Here is a 22,969-nt window from a genome sequence, read left to right as displayed (position 1 = left end):
GAGAGTAGATCGTAGCTGAGCGCTCACTGCATTAGCTTTGCTACACCTCGCTTCCAGTTCTTTCACTATGTTGCCATCCTGTGAAAATATGTATCCTATGTACTTGAAACTGTCCACCTGTTCTAACTTTGTTCGTCCTATTTGGCACTCAATCCGTTTATATTTCTTTCCCACTGACATTACTTTTGTTTTGGAGATGCTAATCTTCATACCATAGTCCTTACATTTCTGATCTAGCTCTGAAATATTACTTTGCAAACTTTCAATGGAATCTGCCACCACAACTAAGTCATCGGCATATGCAAGACTGGTTATTTTGTGTTCACATATAATAATCTCACCCAGCCAGTCTATTGTTTTCAACATATGATCCATAAATAATATGAACAACAGTGGAGACTGGTTGCAGCCTTGTCTTACCCCTGAAACTACTCTGAACCATGAACTCAATTTACCGTCAACTCTAACTGCTGCCTGACTATCCATGTAAAGACCTTTAATTGCTTGCAGAATTTTGCCTCCTATTCCATAATCTCGTAGAACAGACAATAACTTCCTCCTAGGAACCCGGTCATATGCCTTTTCTAGATCTATAAAGCATAGATACAATTCCCTGTTCCACTCATAACACTTCTCCATTATTTACCACAAGCTAAAGATCTGGTCCTGACAACCTGTAAGAGGCCTAAACCCAAACTGATTTACATCCAATTGGTCCTCAACTAATACTCGCACTTTCCTTTCAACAATACTTGAGAAGATTTTACCCACAACGTTGATTAAAGAGATACCTCTGGAGTTGTTACAATCTTTTCTGTTTCCGTGTTTAAAGATTGGTGGGATTACTGCTTTTGTCCAGTCTGATGGAACCTGACCCGACTCCCAGGCCATTTCAGTTATCCTGTGTAACCATTTAAGACCCGTCATTCCACTGTACTTGATGAGTTCCGACTTAATTTCATCCACCCCCGCTGCTTTATTGCACTGCTATCTATTGACCATTTTCTCCACTTCCTCAAATGTGATCCTATTTCCATCATCATTCCTATCCCATTCTACCTCGAAATATGAAACATTGCTGATCGTATTTTCACCTACATTGAGCAACTCTTCAAAATATTCCCTCCATCTGCCCAAGGCATCCACAGGATTCACCAGCACTTTTCCTGACCTGTCCAAAATACTTGTCATTTCCTTCTTACCTCCCTTTCGAAGACTGCTAATTACAATCCAGAATGGTTTTCCAGCAGCTTGACCCATAGTCTCCAACCTGTTTCCAAAGTCTTCCCAAGATTTCTTCTTGGATGCTGCAATTATTTATTTGCTTGGGTTTCTTTCTTCAACATAACTTTCTCTGTCTACCTGAGGTCTAGTATCTAGCCATTTTTGATTCGCCTTCTTTTTCTTTTTACAGACTGCCTTGACTGTGTCATTCCACCAAGCTGTTTGCTTCATCCTACTTTTACACACTACCGTTCCAAGACATTCTTTAGCCATTTCTAGTACTGTGTCCCTGTACCTTGTCCATTCCTTTTCCAATGACTGTAATTGACTACATTCAACTAACTGGTACCTTTCTGAGATCGCTGTTATGTACTTGTGCCTGATTTCCTTATCCTGAAGTTTCTCCACTCTTATCCTCCTACATATGGACCTGACCTCCAGCACTTTCGGCCTCACAATCCCAATTTCACTGCAGATTAAATAATGATCAGTGTCATCAAAGAATCCCCTGAATACACGTGTGTCCTTCACAGCCTTCCTGAATTCCTTATCTGTTATTATATAGTCAATGACAGATCTGGTTCCCCTGCCTTCCCAAGTATACCGGTGAATGTTCTTATGTTTAAAAAAGGAGTTTGTGATTACTAAGCCCATAGTGGCACAGAAATCCAAGAGTAGTTTCCCGTTCCTGTTGGCCTCCATATCCTCTCCAAATTTACCCATAACCTTTTCATAACCTTCTGTTCGATTTCCAATCCTGGCATTAAAATCACCCATGAGCAGAACACTATCCTTATCCTTTACTCTAACAAGTACATCACTGAGTGCCTCATAAAAACTATCCATCTTATCTTGATCTGTCCCTTCACAATGCGAATATACTGACACAATCCTAATTTTCTTGCTAGACACTGTCAAACCTATCCACATCAGTCGTTCGTACGATTTGGGAATTGTCTCTGCAACTCATTTCTAGCCTTCAGCGAAAAATGTGCCGTACACTCATCGTGTTCATTCCACATTCTGTTCCTTGTTCCTAAATGTATTTCTCCCAATAACAGACCTAATGTTTCTTGCAGGAATGTGGTGTCCTTCCTACCATTAAGATTTCCTTCTATGAAGTAGGGGCATATAAATCTGTCCTACAGAATCCAACACCATACATTCACCGACAACTGTTTTTGGTGTGCAACTGGCCGCAGCCAACATGGATTTTCAGTTGCCAAATAATGCACGTTATGCAAATCAACATTTCCATAGTTCGTGAATGTAGGCTCGTCGTAAATAAAATCAAATTAATAAATGTGTCATCCCTCTGAATCTGAAGTCGAGCCCATCGGCAGAATTCCATGCGGCGCATCCGAACCGCACCAGTTAATGTTTGGTTGATACTGATATGGTAAGGATGATATTTATGGCGACGCAAAACAAAACCAACACTACTCTGACTCATGCTAGATTCCCTTGATATTTGATGCGAACTAACACAAGCATCTCGAAACACAGAGGTAAGAGTAACAATTTCCGTTTCCTCGTTAGTAACTTGCCTTTTCCTGATATGTTTCCGATGCGTTAAAGGTCCAGCTGTTCTCAATTTATCGTAGACATATTTAAATGTACGACATTTAGGGTAAGTACGTTGACGATATCTTTCAGCGTATAGGTCTCTAGCTCTTACTGAATTTCGTTGGAATTCTCCGTAAATGAGAAGCATATCGATTTGTTTTATTTATTTAAATGTCTAGTTCCGTAGGACCAAATTGAGTAGCAAATCTCCAGGTCATGGAACGTGTCAGTACATGAACTTACAACATAAAAAATAATAACAGATAAAAATAAATGTTCATGAACCTGAAAGAAAATCAGTCCATAAGTTTAAGCAAACGCTATCAGCAATAAAATGAGAAACATCTTAATTTTTCAAGGAACTCCTCGACAGAATAGAAGGAGTGACCCATGAGGAAACTCTTCTGTTTCAATTTGAAAGAACGTGGATTACTGCTAAGATTTTTGAATTCTAGTGGCAGCTTATTGAAAATGGGTGCAGCAGTATACTGCACACCTTTTTGCACAAGAGTTAAGGAAGTCCGATCCAAATGGAGGTTTGGTTTCTGCCGAGTATTAACCGAGTGAAAGCTGATTATTGTTGGAAATAAACTAATATTGGTAACAAGAAACGACATTAAGGAATATACATATTGAGAGGCCAATGTCAAAATACCCAGACTCGTGAAAATAGGTCGACAAGAGGTTCGTGAACTCACACCACTTATTGCCCGAACCGCCTGTTTCTGAGCCAAAAATTTCCTTCTAGAATGGGAAGAGTTACCCCAAAACAAAACACCATTCGACATAAGAGAATGAAAATAAGCAAAGTAGACTAATTTACGTGTCGAAATATCACTCACTTTCGATACCGTTCGAATAGTGAAAATGGCAGTATTAAGTCTTCGAACAAAATCCTGAACGTGGGCTTTCCACGACAGCTTAGTATCTATCTGAACACCTAGGAATTTGAACTGTTCAGTTTCACTAATCATATGCCCGTTCTGTGAGATTAAAACGTCATGTTTTGTTGAATTGTGTGTTAGGAACTGTAAAAACTGAGTCTTACTGTGATTTAACGTGAGTTTATTTTCTACAAGGCATGAACTGAGGTCATGTACTGCTCTACTTGAAGCCAAGTCAATGTTGCAATGTGGTTCTTCGAAGGAGTACATCATTCACATTCGCTTGATTCGACGATACTAGTCTTAGCGTTCCTATTGTGTTGTATTGCCTAACCGTCGAATGCTGTTTACATGTCAGTGGTACGTCAGATGGATACTCCGTATTCTGGGAATATTTACTATTTGTACGATATACGAGAGAGAATTGACAGAGCATGTGCTCCGATATGTGCCGAAGTGATAAGGAATACCACTCAATCCATGATAAGAAGATTGCAGCACTGCAGTGATACCAATGGTCATCACTTCGAACACCTTTTGCAAATGGACGTTCATGCCACCGTTTTGACTTTCGTTGACCTTCAAAGACCTTACTGTTACACATCATTGGAGTCGTCTCGATAGCCGCTATCAGATAATAAGTACCAAACTATAGCACCCCATTAAAAAAAACCAAGCTGACCTTCATATGTCTGACGCTACCCCACCTAGCAATAGAAAATCAACGTCGTGTTATGGCCCCGTTGTCCCATGCAACATTTGCCCACAAACTTCTCGGACCTGTTCTAGGTGACAACAGTTAGCGACTCACACTGCAGAAGTAATAATGAATGCATCAGCAACAGAACTTGTGAGTCAGTAGAAAGGAAGGTATTACTGCTGCATGTGCGCAACTGTGTCAGAAACATATCCTGTAAATCTGTAATCTACCAGTGATTAACCGTTCTTTCGACTAAGATAGACATCATTATGTACAGTCATCATCATATCTAGTTTTGGTTTAAGCGTTCTTGCCTGTTCCAATTTCAGATAGAAATCTTTCAGACATTTCTTTGCCCTGAGTTGTACATTCTTACACTAATTTAGGTATTCATGCATCTGACCTCCTTTGTATGTGTACATGCCATTTCTTTCTGTACTCCTCTAGTTTCTGAAGTATGTTTTTGACGTCCAGTTCATTTCTGATTTCACTGTTCTTTATCTGATCCAAGGCACTGGAATCAGTGAATGGTCTTACGAGCCTCATCTCTGCAGTTTCAATCCTTCATCGTCGACTAGTGGCGAGAGTACAAGTCTCTGACCCATACGTTAGAACTGCTACTGCCATTACATAAAATTTTACTACTGTCTCTTTCCTAACTGTGATGAGAAAGTTACTTACGGTGCCTTCAAAATATTAATTTTTTGCAATTTGTATTCTTGATCATTGTGTATAATATTACTTCCCAGGTAACGATTTATCGTTAGTTATGATCTTTGCTCTTAAAGCCTCCTTCCTATGCAATGCCACTCATAGGTCTATCGTTAGATAGTGTCACATTTCAATTATATGCTACCTTTGCAAGGAAGAAATTGGTCTCCGTAATTTATCTTCAGAGTTCGCTAAGATTATTTGATCATCTGCAGAGAAGAGTGTACATATAACTTTATTCTTAACCTATGGTACACTTCTTTTTCTGCCAAGTATTTACGACGTCGTTTTTGTACATATTACATAATATAGGTGAGTAAGGATACCTGTATCTCACTCCTTGAGGGGTGGTTTTCGCAAACTGACTTCCTTGTTGTAGTGGGATTTTGCTGTTCCTGTATATTTTGAAATACACTTCTTAGATACTGAGGTATAGCCTACTTTTCTAAAATTTCTAGTAATTCAAGTCTGTTATCTTTATCAAAAGCTTTCTTATAGGAAATAAAGGCTGTGTATGTGGGAAGATTATATTCTCTGTGTTTTTAAATTATTTGATGGATTGAAAAAACACTAAACTAAGCAAGATCTTCCCATGCAAAACACATTCTTTTGTTCTGTAAGAAATATTTCTGAAAGTATCTTTAGTCTAGTTGTTATTAGTTTCGCATGTATTTTACATACAGTCTTCAAAGGATTAATATCTTGATAATTGTCACACATTATGCGGTTCCCTTTAACAAATAATTGGATAATAAATGTAGTTTGCCAATCTTCTGGTACTGTATTTCCAAGAAGTATTCACAAAATTTAATAGGTTTAAGAGTAATGAGCCAAAAGCTTATTTTAATAATTCCACAGTGAGACTGTCTTTCCCTGGGGATATTCTGTTTCGAATGTCTTCAACATAACTTTTAAATATTCCATTAATGTAAGACCAACATACTCATTTTTCCCGAGGGCATGCAGCTTTACTGTATGGTGAAATGATGATGGCGTCCTCTTGGGTACAATATTCCGGAGGTAAAATAGTCCCCCATTCGGATCTTCGGGCGGGGACTACTCAAGACGACGTCGTTATCAGGCGAAATAAAACTGGCATTCTGCGGATCGGAACGTGGAATGTCAGGGTTATAAATACCAAATCAAACAGGGGTAATGCAGGAGTAGGTTTAATAATGAATAAAAAAATAGGAGCGCGGGTAAGCTACTACAAATAGCGTAGTAAACGCATTATTGTGGCCAAGATAGACAAGAAACCCATACCTACTACAGTAGTACAAGTTTATATGCCAACTAGCTCTGCCGACGATGAAGAAATTGATGAAATGTATGATGAGACAAAAGAAATTATTTAGGTAGTGAAGGGGGACGAAAATTTAATAGTCATGGGTGACTGGAATTCGACAGTAGGAAAAGGGAGAGAAGAAAACATAGTGGGTGAATATGGATTGGGGGAGAGAAATGAAAGAGGAAGCCGTCTGGTAGAATTTTGCATAGAGCATAACTGAATCATAGTTAACACTTGGTTCAAGAATCATAAAAGTAGGTTGTATACATGGAAGAATTCTGGAGATACTAGAAGGTGTCAGATAGATTATATAATGGTAAGACAGAGATTTAGGAACCAGGTTTTAAATTATAAGACATTTCCAGCGGCAGATGTGGACTCTGACCAAAATCTATTGGTTATGACCTGTAGATTAAAACTGAAGAAACTGCAACAAGGTGGGAATTTAAGGAGATGGGACCGGGATAAACTGACTAAACCAGAGGTTGTACAGAGTTTCGGGGAGAGCATAAGTGAACAATTGACAGGAATGGGGAAAAGAAATACAGTAGAAGAGGAATGGGTAGCTCTGAGGGATGAAGTAGTAAAGGCAGAAGAGAATCAAGTAGGTAAAAAGACGAGAGCTAGTAGAAATACTTGGATAACAGAGGATATATTGAATTTAATTGATGAGAGGAGAAAATATAAAAATGCAGTAAATGAAGCAGGCAAAAAAGAATACAGACGTCTCAAAAATGAGATCGACAAGAAGAGCGAAATGACTGAGCAGGGATGGTTAGAGGACAAATGTACGGATGTAGAGGCTTATCTCACTAGGGGCAAGATAGATACTGCCTACAGGAAAATTAAAGAGATCTTTGGAGAAAGGAGAACCACTTGTACAAATATCAAGAGCTCAGATGGAAACCCAGTTCTAAGCAAAGAAGGGAAAGCAGAAAGGTGGAAGGAGTATATAGATGGTCTTGTACTTGAGGGCATTGTACTTGAGGACAATATTATGGAAATGGAAGAGGATGTAGATGAAGATGAAATGGGAGATACGATACTGCGTGAAGAGTTTGATAGAGCACTGAAAGACCTGAGTCGAAACAAGGCCCCAGGAGTAGACAACATTCCATTAGAACTACTGACGGCCTTGGGAGAGCCAGTCCTGACAGAACTCTACCATCTGGTGAGCAAGACGTATGAGACAGGCGAAATGCCTCAGACTTCAAGACGAATATAATCATTCCAATCCCAAAGAAAACAGGTATTGACAGATGTGAAAATTACCGAACTATCAGTTTAATAAGTCACAGCTGCAAAATACTAACGCGAATTCTTTACAGACGAACGGAAAAACTGGTAGAAACCGACCTCGGCGAAGATCAGTTTGGATTCCGCAGAAATGTTGGAACACGTGAGGCAATACTGACTTTACGACTTATCTTAGAAAGATTAAAGAAAGGCAAACTTACATTTCTAGCAGTTGTAGACTTAGGGAAAGCTTTTGACAATGTTGACTGGAATACTCTCTTTCAAATTCTAAAGGTGGCAGGCGTAAAATACAGGGAGCGAAAGGCTATTTACAATTTGTACAGAAACCAGATGGCAGTTATAAGAGTCGAGGGGCATGGAAGGGAAGCAGCGGTTGGGAAGGGAGTGAGACAGGGTTGTCGCCTGACCCCGATGTTATTCAATCTGTATATTGAGCAAGCAGTAAAGGAAACAAAAGAAAAATTCGGAGTAGGTATTAAAGTCCATGGAGAAGAAATAAAAATGTTGAGGTTCGCCGATGATATTGTAATTCTGTCAGAGACATCAAAGGACTTAGAAGAGCTGTTGAACGGAATGGACAGTGTCTTGGAAGGAGGATATAAGATGAACATCAACAAAAGTAAAACGAGGATAATGGAATGTAGTCGAGTTAAGTCGGGTGATGCCGAGGGAATTAGATTAGAAAATGAGAAACTTAAAGTAGTAAAGGAGTTTTGCTATTTGGGGAGCAAAATAGGGAGCAAAATAACTGATGATGGTCGAAGTAGAGAGGATATAAAATGTAGACTGGCAATGGCAAGGAAAGCGTTTCTGAATAAGAGAAATGTGTTAACATCGAGTATAGATTTAAGTGTGAGGAAGTCGTTTCTGAAAGTATTTGTATGGAGTATAGCCACGTATGGAAGTGAAACATGGACGATAAATAGTTTGGACAAGAAGAAAATAGAAGCTTTCGAAATGTGGTGCTACAGAAGAATGCTGTAGAATAGATGGGTACATCACATAACTAATGAGGAGGTATTGAATAGGATTGGGGAAAAGAATAGTTTGTGGCACAACTTGACAAGAAGAAGGTACCGGTTGGTAGGACATGTTATGAGGCATTAAGGAATCACAAATTTAGCATTGGAGAGCAGCGGTGGAGGGAAAAAATCGTAGAGGGAGACCAAGAGACGAATACACTAAGCAGATTCAGAAGGATGTAGGTTTCAGTAAGTACTGGGAGATGAAGAACTTTGCACAGGATAGAGTAGCATGGAGAGCTGCATCAAACCAGTGTCAGGACTGAAGACAACAGCAACAACATTCTCATCACTAGCTTTAATTTCCAGATTTCAATCATCACCTTCAAATAAACATCGGAAAAGATCTAACCAATCATTTTCGTCTTTATTAAATTGTTTCAACAACTTGTAGGCTTTAGTTTGTTGTCCTTATATATGATGCTCCATTACACTCAGAGAAGTTTCCCTGCTTGGTCTCTCCTCTGAGCGCTGCTGTGTGCCGCTAAGGCTGGTTGTAGTCTTATTGTTTGCTTGAGTGCAGATGTTTCAGATATGCTTTTTTTCTTATATTTTGTGATGGCTGCTAATTCCATATTCCAGGTACGGAGTGTCCTTTATTTTTTATATTTCATTATTTTCCTTAAAGGTACATCAGCAGCTTTTTGTATTATTCTTGTATTACATTCCACTGTTCATTAATGTTTTGTTTTAGTTGTACGTCTTTTAGTATTTCATCTAAAAGCGTTTGTTTTATAAACTTCTATTTATGTTTGCTTTTTAGTGTTTTTACTGATATACCGTGGGATTCTAGTTTTCATGTTACAAGAAAATGGTCAGTGCTAACATCATATCCTCTGTAGACTATGGTGTCCTCTATTAATGGAATGTCCTTCCCATTTGTAATAAAATAATCTGTTACAGATTTAGTATCCCTAGTGCTTCATGTAATTTTATGACTATCTTTATGGGGAAAAACAAATTTTTATTCTTAACAACTATTTCCCAGCACAGCCTACCTTGCAACATTCTTGCAAGATTTTCAGACTGTTTCTGAAACCCCCTGTAGAGCCATTGCTGTTCGCATTGTACACAAATGATCCAGTGAACAACGTCCCAAGCTCTATTGGGCAATTCATGGATGGTTCTGTTGTCATTTGTAAAATATCGTTGGACTCTGAAAGCAAATAAATAGAAAATAAGCGGTTGTAGGTAAGTGTCAAAACTAGAAAATTCTAATGAAAAGCAGAGTTTTACGTAAATATTAGGAATGTTAGTGATTCTGTGCCTTTTTTCTAATAATCGGCATAGCTGTTTTATAGCTCAGAATTTCTCATTGTGGTATCGTAAGCAGTAACAGTTGGAAGAGAGTTAGCTTGTACCTCATTGCCCTTCTTCAATAGAAATCTCGTCTTCTGCAGCTGAAATTACCGTCATATTGGGTGGTCCTGAGTTTGATTTTAACACTAACATACTGCGTGATTTATCTCAAGAAATTGATTGAAACACAGACAGTGGAGAATTTGATGAAGAGGGAGATTTTCATGTCGCGTACACAGAAAAAAGTAATGTAAACGAACACGTTGAAGCAGGAAATGAATCGGATCAAGAATCTGAGGGTGATCGTGGAGAGAAGCAGAAAACTCTCCACTGATTTTTTGCGTGAATTAGTCTCGGAGTCATAATAACTATAATAATTTGGAGCTATTGCATAGCATAAATGAGTTGTTTTCCCATAAAATTTTATGCTTTGAAATTGACATTACTAAGAATAAAACAGGACATTATATACTCATTTTGTATGTAACGTAGCCCTCAAATTCTAATAATGATTGTAATTTACTCGTGCGCAACCTATAAATTATAACTTCCTTTGAACAAACTTTTGAGTAGTGAAATTTACAATGGTTTAGATGTCCTTAAGTTATTTAGGTTTAAGTAGTTCTAAGTTCTAGGGGACTGATGACCATAGCAGTTGAGTTCCATAGTGCTCAGAGCCATTTGAACCATTTGAACCACCCTCCCCCCTTTAGTGCTCTAGCGTCAATTTCAGTGAATCCGTACATGAGGTGAATATCAGCCAACACATCACAAATAAACTGGAAAAAAATGTTCAAATGTGCGTGAATTCCTCAGGGACCAAACTGCTGAGGTCATCTGTTCCTAGACTTACACAGTACTTAAACTACATTATGCTACGAACAACACACTCATCCATGTCCGAGGGAGGACTCGACTCTCCAGCGGGAAGGGACGCGCGATCCGTGACATGGCGCCTCAAACCGCGCAGCCATACCGCACGGCCATATCCTTACTGCTATCATTGTTTATCATTGTTAATGTACAGGTAACACTGCCAGAAAAACAAATCCAAGACAGAACCTTGGAGAACTGAATACCTGAATGAGAGTGAAGAATAAATTCGCCATTACTGTTTTCAGCAGCAAGCAGCATCTGTTGAAAGGAACAAGCCTGTTTTCAAATAAGACGCACGGAGCATACCATCGACATTTGCAATGTTGCACTACTTTCGTCAGTGCAGTATGGATACAGTGAGAAAAGGGGGGAGGGGGGTAAGAAATCAAACGAAATGCAGGTCCCTTGTAACGAGGCACCAAAGACCCCGGGTTCCTTTTATCATACTATTAGGAAAATATCCCTGGACAACCTCCGAAATTTTATGGGTGGACTTAGGGTTCGCACTGCACAGATGTGGATGCAAACTGTGTCATTCGCAGTCCTGTCACCGCTCACTCGCTTCCCATCCCCAGCTCGACAGTACACTTGCGCAAACGGTGGCCGGCGGTTTGGAGGGGCGGACGCAGGAAGCAATTGCGGCGGCGCTCACAAGCAGTGGACTCGCTTCCTGCCCGGCCGGGTCTGCGCGCGCCCGTGTTTAAGCAGACACTCTCTCGAGACGCGTTTGCCTGTACACTGCAACCTGCCGAGGGACCACCGCACGCACTGTCTTTGGGAGCCATTTACATGTGACATCGCACCTAGTGACTAAGACAGGTTTTACTTTCACAATATTACACTGCACATAAAATTAAGCTTACTTGGTTTCTCAATATTGTAACGAAGTTTTAACAAAGTTGTCATATTTAAAACCCAAGAATCTTAAAAATACTTAACTAACGACTAAAATTAACAATTCATGTATTAATAACACCAGAAAATAGGGAGGTATAGCTCGCGCAGGATTCAATGGTCAAAAAGCGATGGCCAGTTTTCGTCCAAAGCGCTGGGCGAGTTCATTCATTTGTTCGGAAGGAGAGCCCAAATGTGTTTTCCACCTTTCGGCCGGACAGCGATGACAGAATCGAGGCGTGCGTCTGCAGTCTTTCTCAAACGATTTTACAGAAACTATTCGGAAAAAAAAAATCATTTTTGTTTTACTTATAGCTATACTGGGTAGTTTATTGATGGTGATCGGGCCAAATATCTCACGAAATAAGCGTGAAACGAAAAAACTACAAAGAGCGAAACTTGTCTAGTTGGAAGGAGGAAAACTGATGGTTGGCCCCCTAGATGGCGCTGCTATACCTCAAACGGATATCAACTGCCTTCTTTAAATAGGAACCCCCATTTTTTATTACATATTCGTGTAGTACGTAAAGAAATATGAATATTTTACTTGGATCACTCTTTTCGCTTTGTGATAGTCTCAAACATATGGCTCACAATTTTAGACGAACAGCTGGTAACAGGTAGCTTTTTAAATTAAAATACAGAACGTAGGTACGTTTGAACATTTTATTTCGGTTGTCCCAACGTGATACACGTACCTTTGTAAACTTATCATTTCTGAGAACCCCTGCTGTTACAGCGTGATTACCTGTAAATACCACAATAATGCAATAAATGCTCAGAATGATGTCCGTCAACCTCAGTGCATTTGGCAATACGTGTAACGACATTCCTCTCAACAGCGAGTAGTTCGCCTTCCGTAATGTTCGCACATGCATTGACAATGCGCTGACGCATGTTGTCAAGCGTTGTCGGTGGATCACGATAGCAAATATCCTTCAACTTTTCCTACACAAAGAAATTCTGGGACATCAGATCCGGTGAACGTGCGTGCAATGGTATGAAGCTTCGACGACCAATCCACCTGTCATGAAATACGCTATTCAATACCGTTTCAACCGCACGCGAGCTTTGTGCCGGACATCCATCATGTTGGAACTACATCGCCATTCTGTCGTGCAGTGAAACATCTTGTAGTAACATCGGTAGAACATTAATAGGAAATCAGCATACATTCCACAAGTTAGATTGCCATCGATAAAATGGGGGCCAATTATCCTTCCTCCCATAATGCCGCACCATACATTAACCCGCCAAGGTCGCTGATGTTCCACTTGTCGCAGCCATCGTGGATTTTCCGTTGCCCAATAGTGCGTATTATGCCGGTTTACGTTACCGCTGTTGGTGAATGACGCTTCGTCGCTAAATAGAACGAGTGCAAAAAATCTGTCATCGTCCCGTCATTTCTTTTGCGCCCAGTGGCAGAACTGTACACGACGTTCAAACTCGTCGCCATGCAATTCCTGGTGCATAGCAATATGGTACGGGTGCAATCGATGTCGATGTAGCATTCTCAACACCTACGTTTTTGAGATTCCCGATTCTCGCGCATTTTGTCTGCTGCTGATGTGCAGATTAGCCGCGACAGCAGCTAAAACACCTACTTGGGCATCATAATTTGTTCCAGGTCGTGGTTGACGTTTCGCATGTGGCTGAACACTTCCTGTTTCCTTAAATAACGTAACTATCCGGCGAACGGTCCGGACACTTGGATGATATCGTCCAGGATACCGAGCAGCATACACAGCACACGCCCGCTAGGCATTTTGATCACAATAGCCATGCCTCCACACGATATCGACCTTTTCCGAAATTGGTAAACGGTCCATTTTTACACGGGTATGTATCACGAAACAAATACCGTCCACACTGGCGGAATGTTACGTGATACCACGTACTTATACGTTTGTGACTGTTACAGCGTCATCTATCACAAAGCGAAAATAGTAGTCCATCTAAAACATTCATATTTCTTTAAGTACTACACGAATAAGTAATAAAAATGCTGGTTCCTATTTTTTTTAAAGCTAGATGAGTTTCGTTCTTTGTAGTTTTTTCGTTTGATGCTTATTTCGTGAGATATTTGGCCCGGTCAGTATCAATGGACCACCCGGTATACGTCAGGTTCAGGATGATGTGCTCATCATTTCATTAAAGGTCATAGTTATTTACGTTAAAGTAAGACACTGCGAGAACCTCGGAAAAGTGTACAATGAAAAATAGATGTCGCTATGATTTTGCTTTTGGTGCATATTACATAATATGTTGCTGTGTATGAAATGTTGCTAACATATTGAATTTTTCTTTAGACTTGGGTAGAGGTATCTATCTGTCACCAGTCTCGAGAAAACTGATCTGATGTAGTACATTCATTGCCGGCCGCGGTGGTCTCGCGGTTCTAGGCGGTCAGTCGGGAACCGTGCGACTGCTACGGTCGCAGGTTCGAATCCTGCCTCGGGCATGGATGTGTGTGATGTCCTTAGGTTAGTTAGGTTTAATTAGTTCTAAGTTCTAGGGGACTGATGACCACAGATGTTAAGTCCCATAGTGCTCAGAGCCATTTTTATAGTACATTCATTTGCGATTGCGCAGCGGCAGCGATAAAGCCAGAGTGAAATACCCACGACATTTCTCATATTTCATAAGCAATTTCAGAGATCGAAACGAGATTTTGGCAAATGATAGCACGCAAAGAGGAAAGTATTTTACCATATCGTTATTATGTAAAATTTCGTTTTCTACCGTGTTATTCCAATAACTACAGACTTTTTCGGTGAAAGAATATAATTTTTAAGGACCAATTATAGCTGGTGAAAGGAGAAATGCTATGGGTTTTGGAACAACGTACAAGTTTTTTTGCACCGAGGATGTGCTTTTTCATAAGCTACTGACTTCACATTTTCTCAATTTCTCACTTAACGAACTTAATAAACCACTGTTTTCAGAATTATCTATCAACTGTGTCTGCACAACATACTAGTGAGGTGAGAAAAGTGTAAACTCCCCTGTATTTTGGCAAAAGAAGCAAATTTTGACATGGCAACCAGAGAAATGAGTAGGCTTTACTAAAACTTCGCCACTCATGATGCTTCTCTGTACGTTTCAAATGGTTAACAGACCAGGCGAAAACAAACAACTGCATTTTTGGCCGAATTCTTTTTGGTTAACAGCGAAAGCAGTGGTGACAGTAGGTATTTTTGAATGATCACCACGCAAGTGTGAGAGTGGAGGGGTCCCACTTAATCTTCACAAAAAATGTGAGCGTAGGCTTTAATTTAGAACGGCGCTTTGCCCACCAGAGCCCGGCGTTTCCCCTACAGCGCTTTGAGCGATCCCCCAACCACAGTCGCTCCGCCCACCCTTCCCCAACCGACTGCACACCCAGCAGCCACGACATTTTGCGCGCACTATGGCAACGGTTTCGGAATCCTCTTAGAACTGGGCAGCCAGGGCTGTATCTTCTATATATACACTACTCTGCAAAACTTACAGGACGAGCCAGATAAAATAGCATAACATGTTAAGTACTTGGTGGAAATAATGAAAGTGCGAGAGGACGTTGCCAGAGGTCTCCCAGTCCTGCATAGAGAGTTGGACGTCACGTGGCGTGACATTAGGGTGACTTTAGTGACAAACGGGACTGGCACCACGACCTGATGCGGTTGAAGGAACGGAAAAAAATGTGTGTCAGTCAGGGAGCAGTTACCGTGCACTGCGGAGACGATCATCACAACAAGATCCACCGGTAACATGTGAATGACTTCACCTAAATCTAGATGGAGCGACGGGGTCTTGAGATCTGCTCCTTCCAATTGCAAGTTCAATGGCTGAAACACTGCGTCATCTCCCCCTGTAAAACTATTACAAGAGCGAAGAGCAGAAAATCACAATTCCTCTAAGAAATATGTTAACATCGAATATGATATGCACTCCTGGAAATTGAAATAAGAACACCGTGAATTCATTGACACTTTATTGACACATTCCTGGGGTCAGATACATCACATGATCACACTGACAGAACCACAGGCACATAGACACAGGCAACAGAGCATGCACAATGTCGGCACTAGTACAGTGTATGTCCACCTTTCGCAGCAATGCAGGCTGCTATTCACCCATGGAGACGATCGTAGAGATGCTGGATGTAGTCCTGTGGAACGGCTTGCCATGCCATTTCCACCTGGCGCCTCAGTTGGACCAGCGATCGTGCTGGACGTGCAGAATGCGTGAGACGACGCTTCATCCAGTCCCAAACATGCTCAATGGGGGACAGATCCGGAGATCTTGCTGGCCAGGGTAGTTGACTTACACCTTCTAGAGCACGTTAGGTGGCACGGGATACATGCGGACGTGCATTGTCCTGTTGGAACAGCAAGTTCCCTTGCCGGTCTAGGAATGGTAGAACGATGGGTTCGATGACGGTTTGGATGTACCGTGCACTATTCAGTGTCCCCTCGACGATCACCAGAGGTGTACGGCCAGTGTAGGAGATCGCTCCCCACACCATGATGCCGGGTGTTGGCCCTGTGTGCCTCGGTCGTATGCAGTCCTGATTGTGGCGCTCACCTGCACGGCGCCAAACACGCATACGACCATCATTGGCACCAAGGCAGAAGCGACTCTCATCGCTGAAGACGACACGTCTCCATTCGTCCCTCCATTCACGCCTGTCGCGACACCACTGGAGGCGGGCTGCACGATGTCGGGGCGTGAGTGGAAGACGGCCTAACGGTGTGCGGGACCGTAGCCCAGTTTCATGGAGACCGTTGCGAATGGTCCTCGCCGATACCCCAGGAGCAACAGTGTCCCTAATTAGCTGGGAAGTGGCGGTCCGGTCTCCTACGGCACTGCGTAGGATCCTACGGTCTTGGCGTGCATCCGTGCGTCGATGCGGTCCGGTCCCAGGTCGACGGGCACGTGCACCTTCCGCCGACCACTGGCGACAACATCGATGTACTGTGGAGATCTCACGCCCCACGTGTTGAGCAATTCGGCGGTACGTCCACCCGGCCTCCCGCATGCCCACTATACGCCCTCGCTCAAAGTCCGTCAACTGCACATACGGTTCACGTCCACGCTGTCGCGGCATGCTACCAGTGTTAAAGACTGCGATGGAGCTCCGTATGGCACGGCAAACTGGCTGACACTGACGGCGGCGGTGCACAAATGCTGCGCAGCTAGCGCCATTCGACGGCCAACACCGCGGTTCCTGGTGTGTCCGCTGTGCCGTGCATGTGATCATTGCTTGTACAGCCCTCTCGCAGTGTCCGGAGCAAGTATGGTGGGTCTGACGCACCAGTGTCAATGTGTTCTTTTTTCCATTTTCAAGAGTGTACATCTATCCATCTTCTGGGTGGGAGCGGTACTTTTTTGCCCCCAATTGATGTTGAAATTAGGGTGACTAGCCAAACCGTCCTGCTCTTCAAAACTTCATTGGGATGTTCATTTTGTTTCAGGGTTTGCAAAAAGTTTCATTTCGTAAAATCTTCACTTATTGCCATACTTGCAGATATCATTAGCTTAATGATAGGTCGCCTACTCAGCGTTGCCCCCAACCCTCACCTCCTGTAACCAGTGCCCCAGTACTGTGCACCACTTGCATCTTCGGGTAGTGATAACTAAATATACGTTGTTTACGCAGTGAGTACTTGTTTGCTCACGAGTCAAGTAGTTGGTCAACAGTGCTCGTCAGTTGTAGTAGGCTGGTCTTCTTCCATCTCGGGTGGAGACGGTGTCTCCAAGTGTGCTTTAGAAGTGGGTATTCAGTCATAGTTATTGACCAACCAAATTGGAATTCTGATCGAGGCTCTTCCGACTTTCTGGGCGAGTGGGGCGATTTAGTAAGTGTGCACGTCGGACTTAGGCAGAAAGAGGCCTTTTATCAGATCATGCATCCAACAGTTAGCTAGAGGTAGGTTCAACAAAGCAAGCGAACTTAGTGACAAACTAGAATTGCTTCAGTGGGAATTTGAGTGTGGTGTTTTTGTGCCTGTCTTTTTTCCTGTTTACGATGAACTGTTATCGTGATTTTCTTTTCCGGAGATCATTGGCTACTATCAGTTTCTAATTTGATGAAATTTTTTTCCAACAGGCCAAAGTTTCAAATTAGGGAACAGGAAGAAGTCGCTTTGGGCTATGTCTGGTGAGTAAGGTAGACAGGAACCAATCCAAAGTTTAATTCATGCACTTTCGCCATTATTGTCGCTGATGCGCGGCTTGGTGCATTATCCTGGAGAAAGAACACTTTTTCCATGCCAACTTTAGCGTTTTTTTTCAGCCAACCCAAGTTTCAAATCATCCAACAATGACGCATAGTAGGGTCCAGTTATGATTCCGCGTTTTTCCAGATAATCTATGAGAAATATTCTATGGGAATCCGGAGAATAGTGCCCACCATCTTACCAACTGACAAAATGATCTTTGCCTTCTCGGTGTTTTTCACCAACCTTTATCCATAGTTTTCAGTGCTGTTTTCACTCTGGTATGTAATGATGGATCCAGTTTTCATCAACAGTCACAAATCGCCGCAGAAAGTATTATGTGCTGCGATTAAACACGGTAAACATTGTTTTGAAATGTTGTGCTGCGTGGTTTTGATCGGCTGTAAGCAGTACCTCACACACAGCTTATTCATAGGCTGCTCTGCATGCCGGATATTCTGCACTCATTCAGCTGAGATGTCTACCGCCTCATCAATCCACGAATTTTAATTCGACGATCTTGCATTAGGGTATCAGGGATTTTGTCAGTATTTTCCTTTGTAGTGACTTCACTGGGACGGCCGGAGCGCGCTTCGTCATCGGTACTTGCCCGACCACGTTAAAATTTATTAATCCGAAAGTAAATGGTCCTCAATGATGTTGCAGAGTCCGTGTTAACTTCATACAGCTCCGTTTTGATTTGGGTGGCAGACCACCCCTTCAAATAAAAATGGTTCATAATAGTAGGAAACTCTGTTTTCTCCATTTGCAAAATGGTTCAAATGGGTCTGAGCACTATGGGACTGAACTACTGAGGTCATCGGTCCCCTATAATTTGAAACTAGATAAACCTAACTAACCTAAGGACTTCACACACATCCATGATCGAGGCAGGATTGGAACCTGCGACCGTAGCGGTCACGCGGTTCCAGACTGTAGCGCCTAGAACGGCTCGGCCACTGCGGCCGTCTCTCCATTTGCAGTCGCAGTTGACACACTAATACAGATGGCTGTCAACAACGAGTTGCGCGCAGTGCATTGTTAAAATTCTTCATAGGAACAAGCTTACCAACCATGAAGGTTCAATTTTGCGTTCTTTGGCGTAAAGTGTCAGACTTACCAAATCACCTTCGTAACTGTAGACGTAGTGATGCAGCGTAGCGCCTGAGTGTGGACGCCTGTTGCAGACGCCGGCGGCCGCTTCTGGAGCCCAGTGGGCGCCAGCTGCCACCTGGGCGGGCTGCTGTCCAGGCACCACCACCACCAGCACGTGAACGCCAAGCGCAAGGGCGGCCAGGTGCGCTTCACCACGGAGCAGACGGCGGCGCTGGAGCGCAGGTTCTGCGGGCACAAGTACCTCAGTCCCGAGGAGCGGCGGGTGCTCGCGGCGCAGCTCAGCCTCTCCGACAGGCAGGTCAGCTCACCCGCACAGCTGGCAGCACCAGCGAGCAAGGGTGGCAGAGAACTTTTATTTATTGTGCGGATACGTTACAATGGGAAACACTCAGTTAAATCTGTAAGTTATCTGGAGTTATATAAGGGCAGAGTCGAACTCAGCTTGGATGACAGCCACCGGTAAGTCGTTCCATGCTACTGGGTGGTTATAATTAAAGTGCAGATACTCGCAGATGTCCAATGCGGGATGTAGTTATATGGCATCAAAAACTCTAATGCGTTAATGCGGAACCGATTTACTCTGGGAAAAACACAACTACGTCTACAGGCCACAAGTGGCCCATCGGGACCATCCGACCGCCGTGTCATCCTCCGAGGAGGATGCGGATAGGAGGGGTATGGGGTCAGCAAACCGCTCTCCCGGTCGTTATGAAGGTATTCTGGAGCCAAGCCGCTACTATTCGGTCGAGTAGCTCCTCAGTTGGCATCACGAGGTCGAGTGCACCCCGAAAAATGGCAACAGCGCATGGCGGCCTGGATGGTCACCCATCCATGCCGACCGCTTAACTTCGGTGATCTCACGGGAACCGGTGTAGCCACTGCGGCAAGGCCGTTGCCTACTCTTGAAAATAATTAGTTCCAATTTTGGTCACCACGAACAAATCTGGCGCTGTGAATGCAAGAAAGACGTAAAGAAATATTCCCATATGTAATGGACGAGGAACAGGACGTGGGCAGAAAAGCTCAAACAAGTACGAAAGGCATATTTTTGATTTTATTACAAACCGCCGCTTACACAGTTCGTTCTATATGACCACCGGAGACCTCGACTAGATGCTGCAGCCGTGAAAAGACGTGATCAACTGTTGCTCGCAGCAGCTCTGGTGGAGTCTGAGCAACGTACTCCTGTGTACGGTAGAGATGGAATGCGTTCCTGGTAAACGCGTTCTTCTAGACATCCCCGGAACCAAAACTAACGCATTCAGATAAATTGACCCTACGAGGGTTGCCCAGAAGTAATGCACCGCATTTTTTATTTCGGTCGAAAACAATGCTACGAATGCGAATCTTTGCGTATGTGTGATTTGAAGTCTCCTGAGTGAACGCGCCAAGTTTCCGTCACTTTCAACAGATAGCGTAGCTGCAGGACAGTTTCAAAAAGGTGGCTGTAGGCGAAGTACGTTACAAGCAACTTGCCGTCATTGAATTTCTCACTGCAAAGAAAGAAACTGTGGGGAATATTAACAACCGCTTATGTAAAGTCTAAGGAACATCTGTCGAGAAGTACTGCTAGTTGGTGGGCACCGAGGGTGAGATCATCAGAAGGCAGTTCAGCGGAGCTCCACGATTTGCAGCGGTCAGAGAGACCGTCCACGGCTCTCACACCAGACACATTGCAGCGAGCTGATGTTATTCGCGAGGACAGACGCATTACTACTCGGCAATTGGTGCTGCATCTGTCTAACAGCAAACGAAGTTTACGCAATGAAGCCCTGGTCACCAGGACAACGATTGGTACCGATAGGGCGTACACACCCTTCTTTCGCGCTGGAGGAAGGCCATAGAATGGGATGGAGATTACATGGAAAAATAGAGAATGTAGATAAATAACCATTCTTTCGTGTGTGTAATTCTCATTATGTTCAATAAAGAATTGTTGAAGAAAAAATTGTTGCGCATTACTTTCTGGGCAACCCTCGTACAAGCCATGTATCAAGAAAACCTCTGGAGGTAATGCGTCTGTGGAATATTGCACTGAGCAGATCTATCATTGGGTGAGAGACGGCAGGTATTTCCCAATTTTTCAGGAACACAGTAGTTTCGACACAGTTACGCTCTTCGATAGCAGGAATCCCATGGTGTACAGCGAGGAGCAGGCGTCAAGGGTCACCTGTCGGGCCCTCTGGGTGTATTCTCTTCAAAGAAGAACGAACAGAGAATAAAGGTGCTTGTGAATCCACACCACACACTCTCATGCAGCGAGTGCAGTGGCTCTTCGTGCACAACACGCAATTTAGCACAACTCCAAATTCGGAAGTGCTGTGTATTCACTGAACCCTGTAGCGTAAAACGTGCCTTATCTCTCTATAGAATATTGACCAGTCACATGTCATCAAGTTCGACCCACCCCAGAAACCGAAGACCGAATTCAGAACGTTGCTGCAGATTATGAGGTTTCAGTTGCTGCAACTTCTGGATCTTATAGAGGTACCGGTGTAAAATAATCCGCAAAACTTCCTTTAGTGTTGACAATGGATGAGCACTAGCGCTTCCCAGGGTTCATGCTATGTGGTCGGTTACAACAACAACCTCGTCAATAGCTTTCATCGGGACAGAACCCCTTCCTCTTCCAGGTGCCACACCAAGCTTAGCAGTATTTTCCAATTTCATAACCATCTTCTTTAAGCCATTTAATGATATCAGGCCTCGCCACAGACTTTTCTGTTGGCAGTTCTGTCTCAATGCAGAGCTGTAATTGCTGTTGTTCACATAAAAAGTTTCATTATCACCGCACAGTCTCTCTTCTGGATAGCCGTAGTGTTCATTCACGGTTCGGTTTGCCAGATGACAGTGTAGATGTCACACCGTCATACAAAGAGTGCACAGCGGCAGATTTGGACCTGGTGGCCATAACTGGTACTAATTCTTCTTTCAGTGTAAATCAGTTCAGCGTTAGCGCATTACAATATCTACCAAGTTTCGCTGTCATACGATAGTTACAGCCCATACTGGACTAACTGCACTTTAATTATAACCACCCGGCACTTCACTTTTGTGCCAGATTTCATTAATTCTGGTGGCTGGCGAATGGTGGCAGCTAATGTCTCGGAAAGCCATGACCAGATGTTTTCAAAACGTGAAACATCTGGAGAACGCTCTCGCAAGTCGAACACTCTCAGTAACAAGGTTCATAAGGGCAGCGCGTGTCCTTCCATTACTTATTGTTAGTTGAAACATAACATTGAGGGGACCTCGAAGGTAGCGTGCAACCACCTACCTTAATTCGTCAAAAATGATGGGTATACGAATCGTTGATGACTGTGTTCCTTATCGGATACCATTCCTTATTATTACACCAGATGCTAGGCCCATTATGGCGATGGCAACTGCAGTCTGGCAGCGTTCGTTTTCTTCGAAGTCTCCGCGTACTGCGATGATCGACTCGTCTCAAAAGACGACGTACTGTCACTCTTGTATCCAGTGTCGTTGTTTGGGCTCACCATTGTTGCGACGCATCTCTTTGCTGCCACGTCACGGGAATCCATACCAGCAATCACCGAGCCTAGAGCTCGTAGTGATCCAGACGCACAAGCTGTGTGCAGCCGCTGGAATCCTGCCTTCAGTTCAGTGTGGCCGACCTGAACTTACCGATTCCATATTTGTATGGCAAACCCAACCAACGCGAGCAACGATAAATCAGTCTCTACACGATGTCGAACATATGGCGGTAAGCGTTTCTCCTTCTTACTCTCAGCGTATTGCGATCTCCACAAAAAACAATGTAGATGGAATTCCTCCGAGTCCTAAAGGTAACGATTGGCCGAATGAAAACCGGAAACCCGCTTCAACGGGACAATGGAATAAGTGAACTGTGACACACCAAAAGTTAAAACATCCAGGAATGCCATCCGACGGAATCTTCCTCTTGC

General features: G+C 43.0%; 1 protein-coding gene across 1 annotated transcript in view; it reads left to right on the top strand.

Moving 5' to 3' along the window:
- LOC126267054 (hematopoietically-expressed homeobox protein HHEX) overlaps positions 1-22,969 on the top strand; it is a 153,301-nt gene that overhangs the window by 97,174 nt on the left and 33,158 nt on the right. The window contains exon 2 of the mRNA XM_049971893.1: positions 19,112-19,338. Coding sequence (XP_049827850.1) covers positions 19,112-19,338 — 227 coding nt within the window. The remainder of the gene's footprint in view (positions 1-19,111; positions 19,339-22,969) is intronic.

Source organism: Schistocerca gregaria, chromosome 4 (genome assembly GCF_023897955.1).
Source record: "Schistocerca gregaria isolate iqSchGreg1 chromosome 4, iqSchGreg1.2, whole genome shotgun sequence".
Taxonomy (NCBI): Eukaryota; Metazoa; Arthropoda; class Insecta; order Orthoptera; family Acrididae; genus Schistocerca; species Schistocerca gregaria.
The sequence above is the reverse complement of the archived record's forward strand: the minus strand, read 5'-3'. Positions and strand labels throughout refer to the sequence as shown.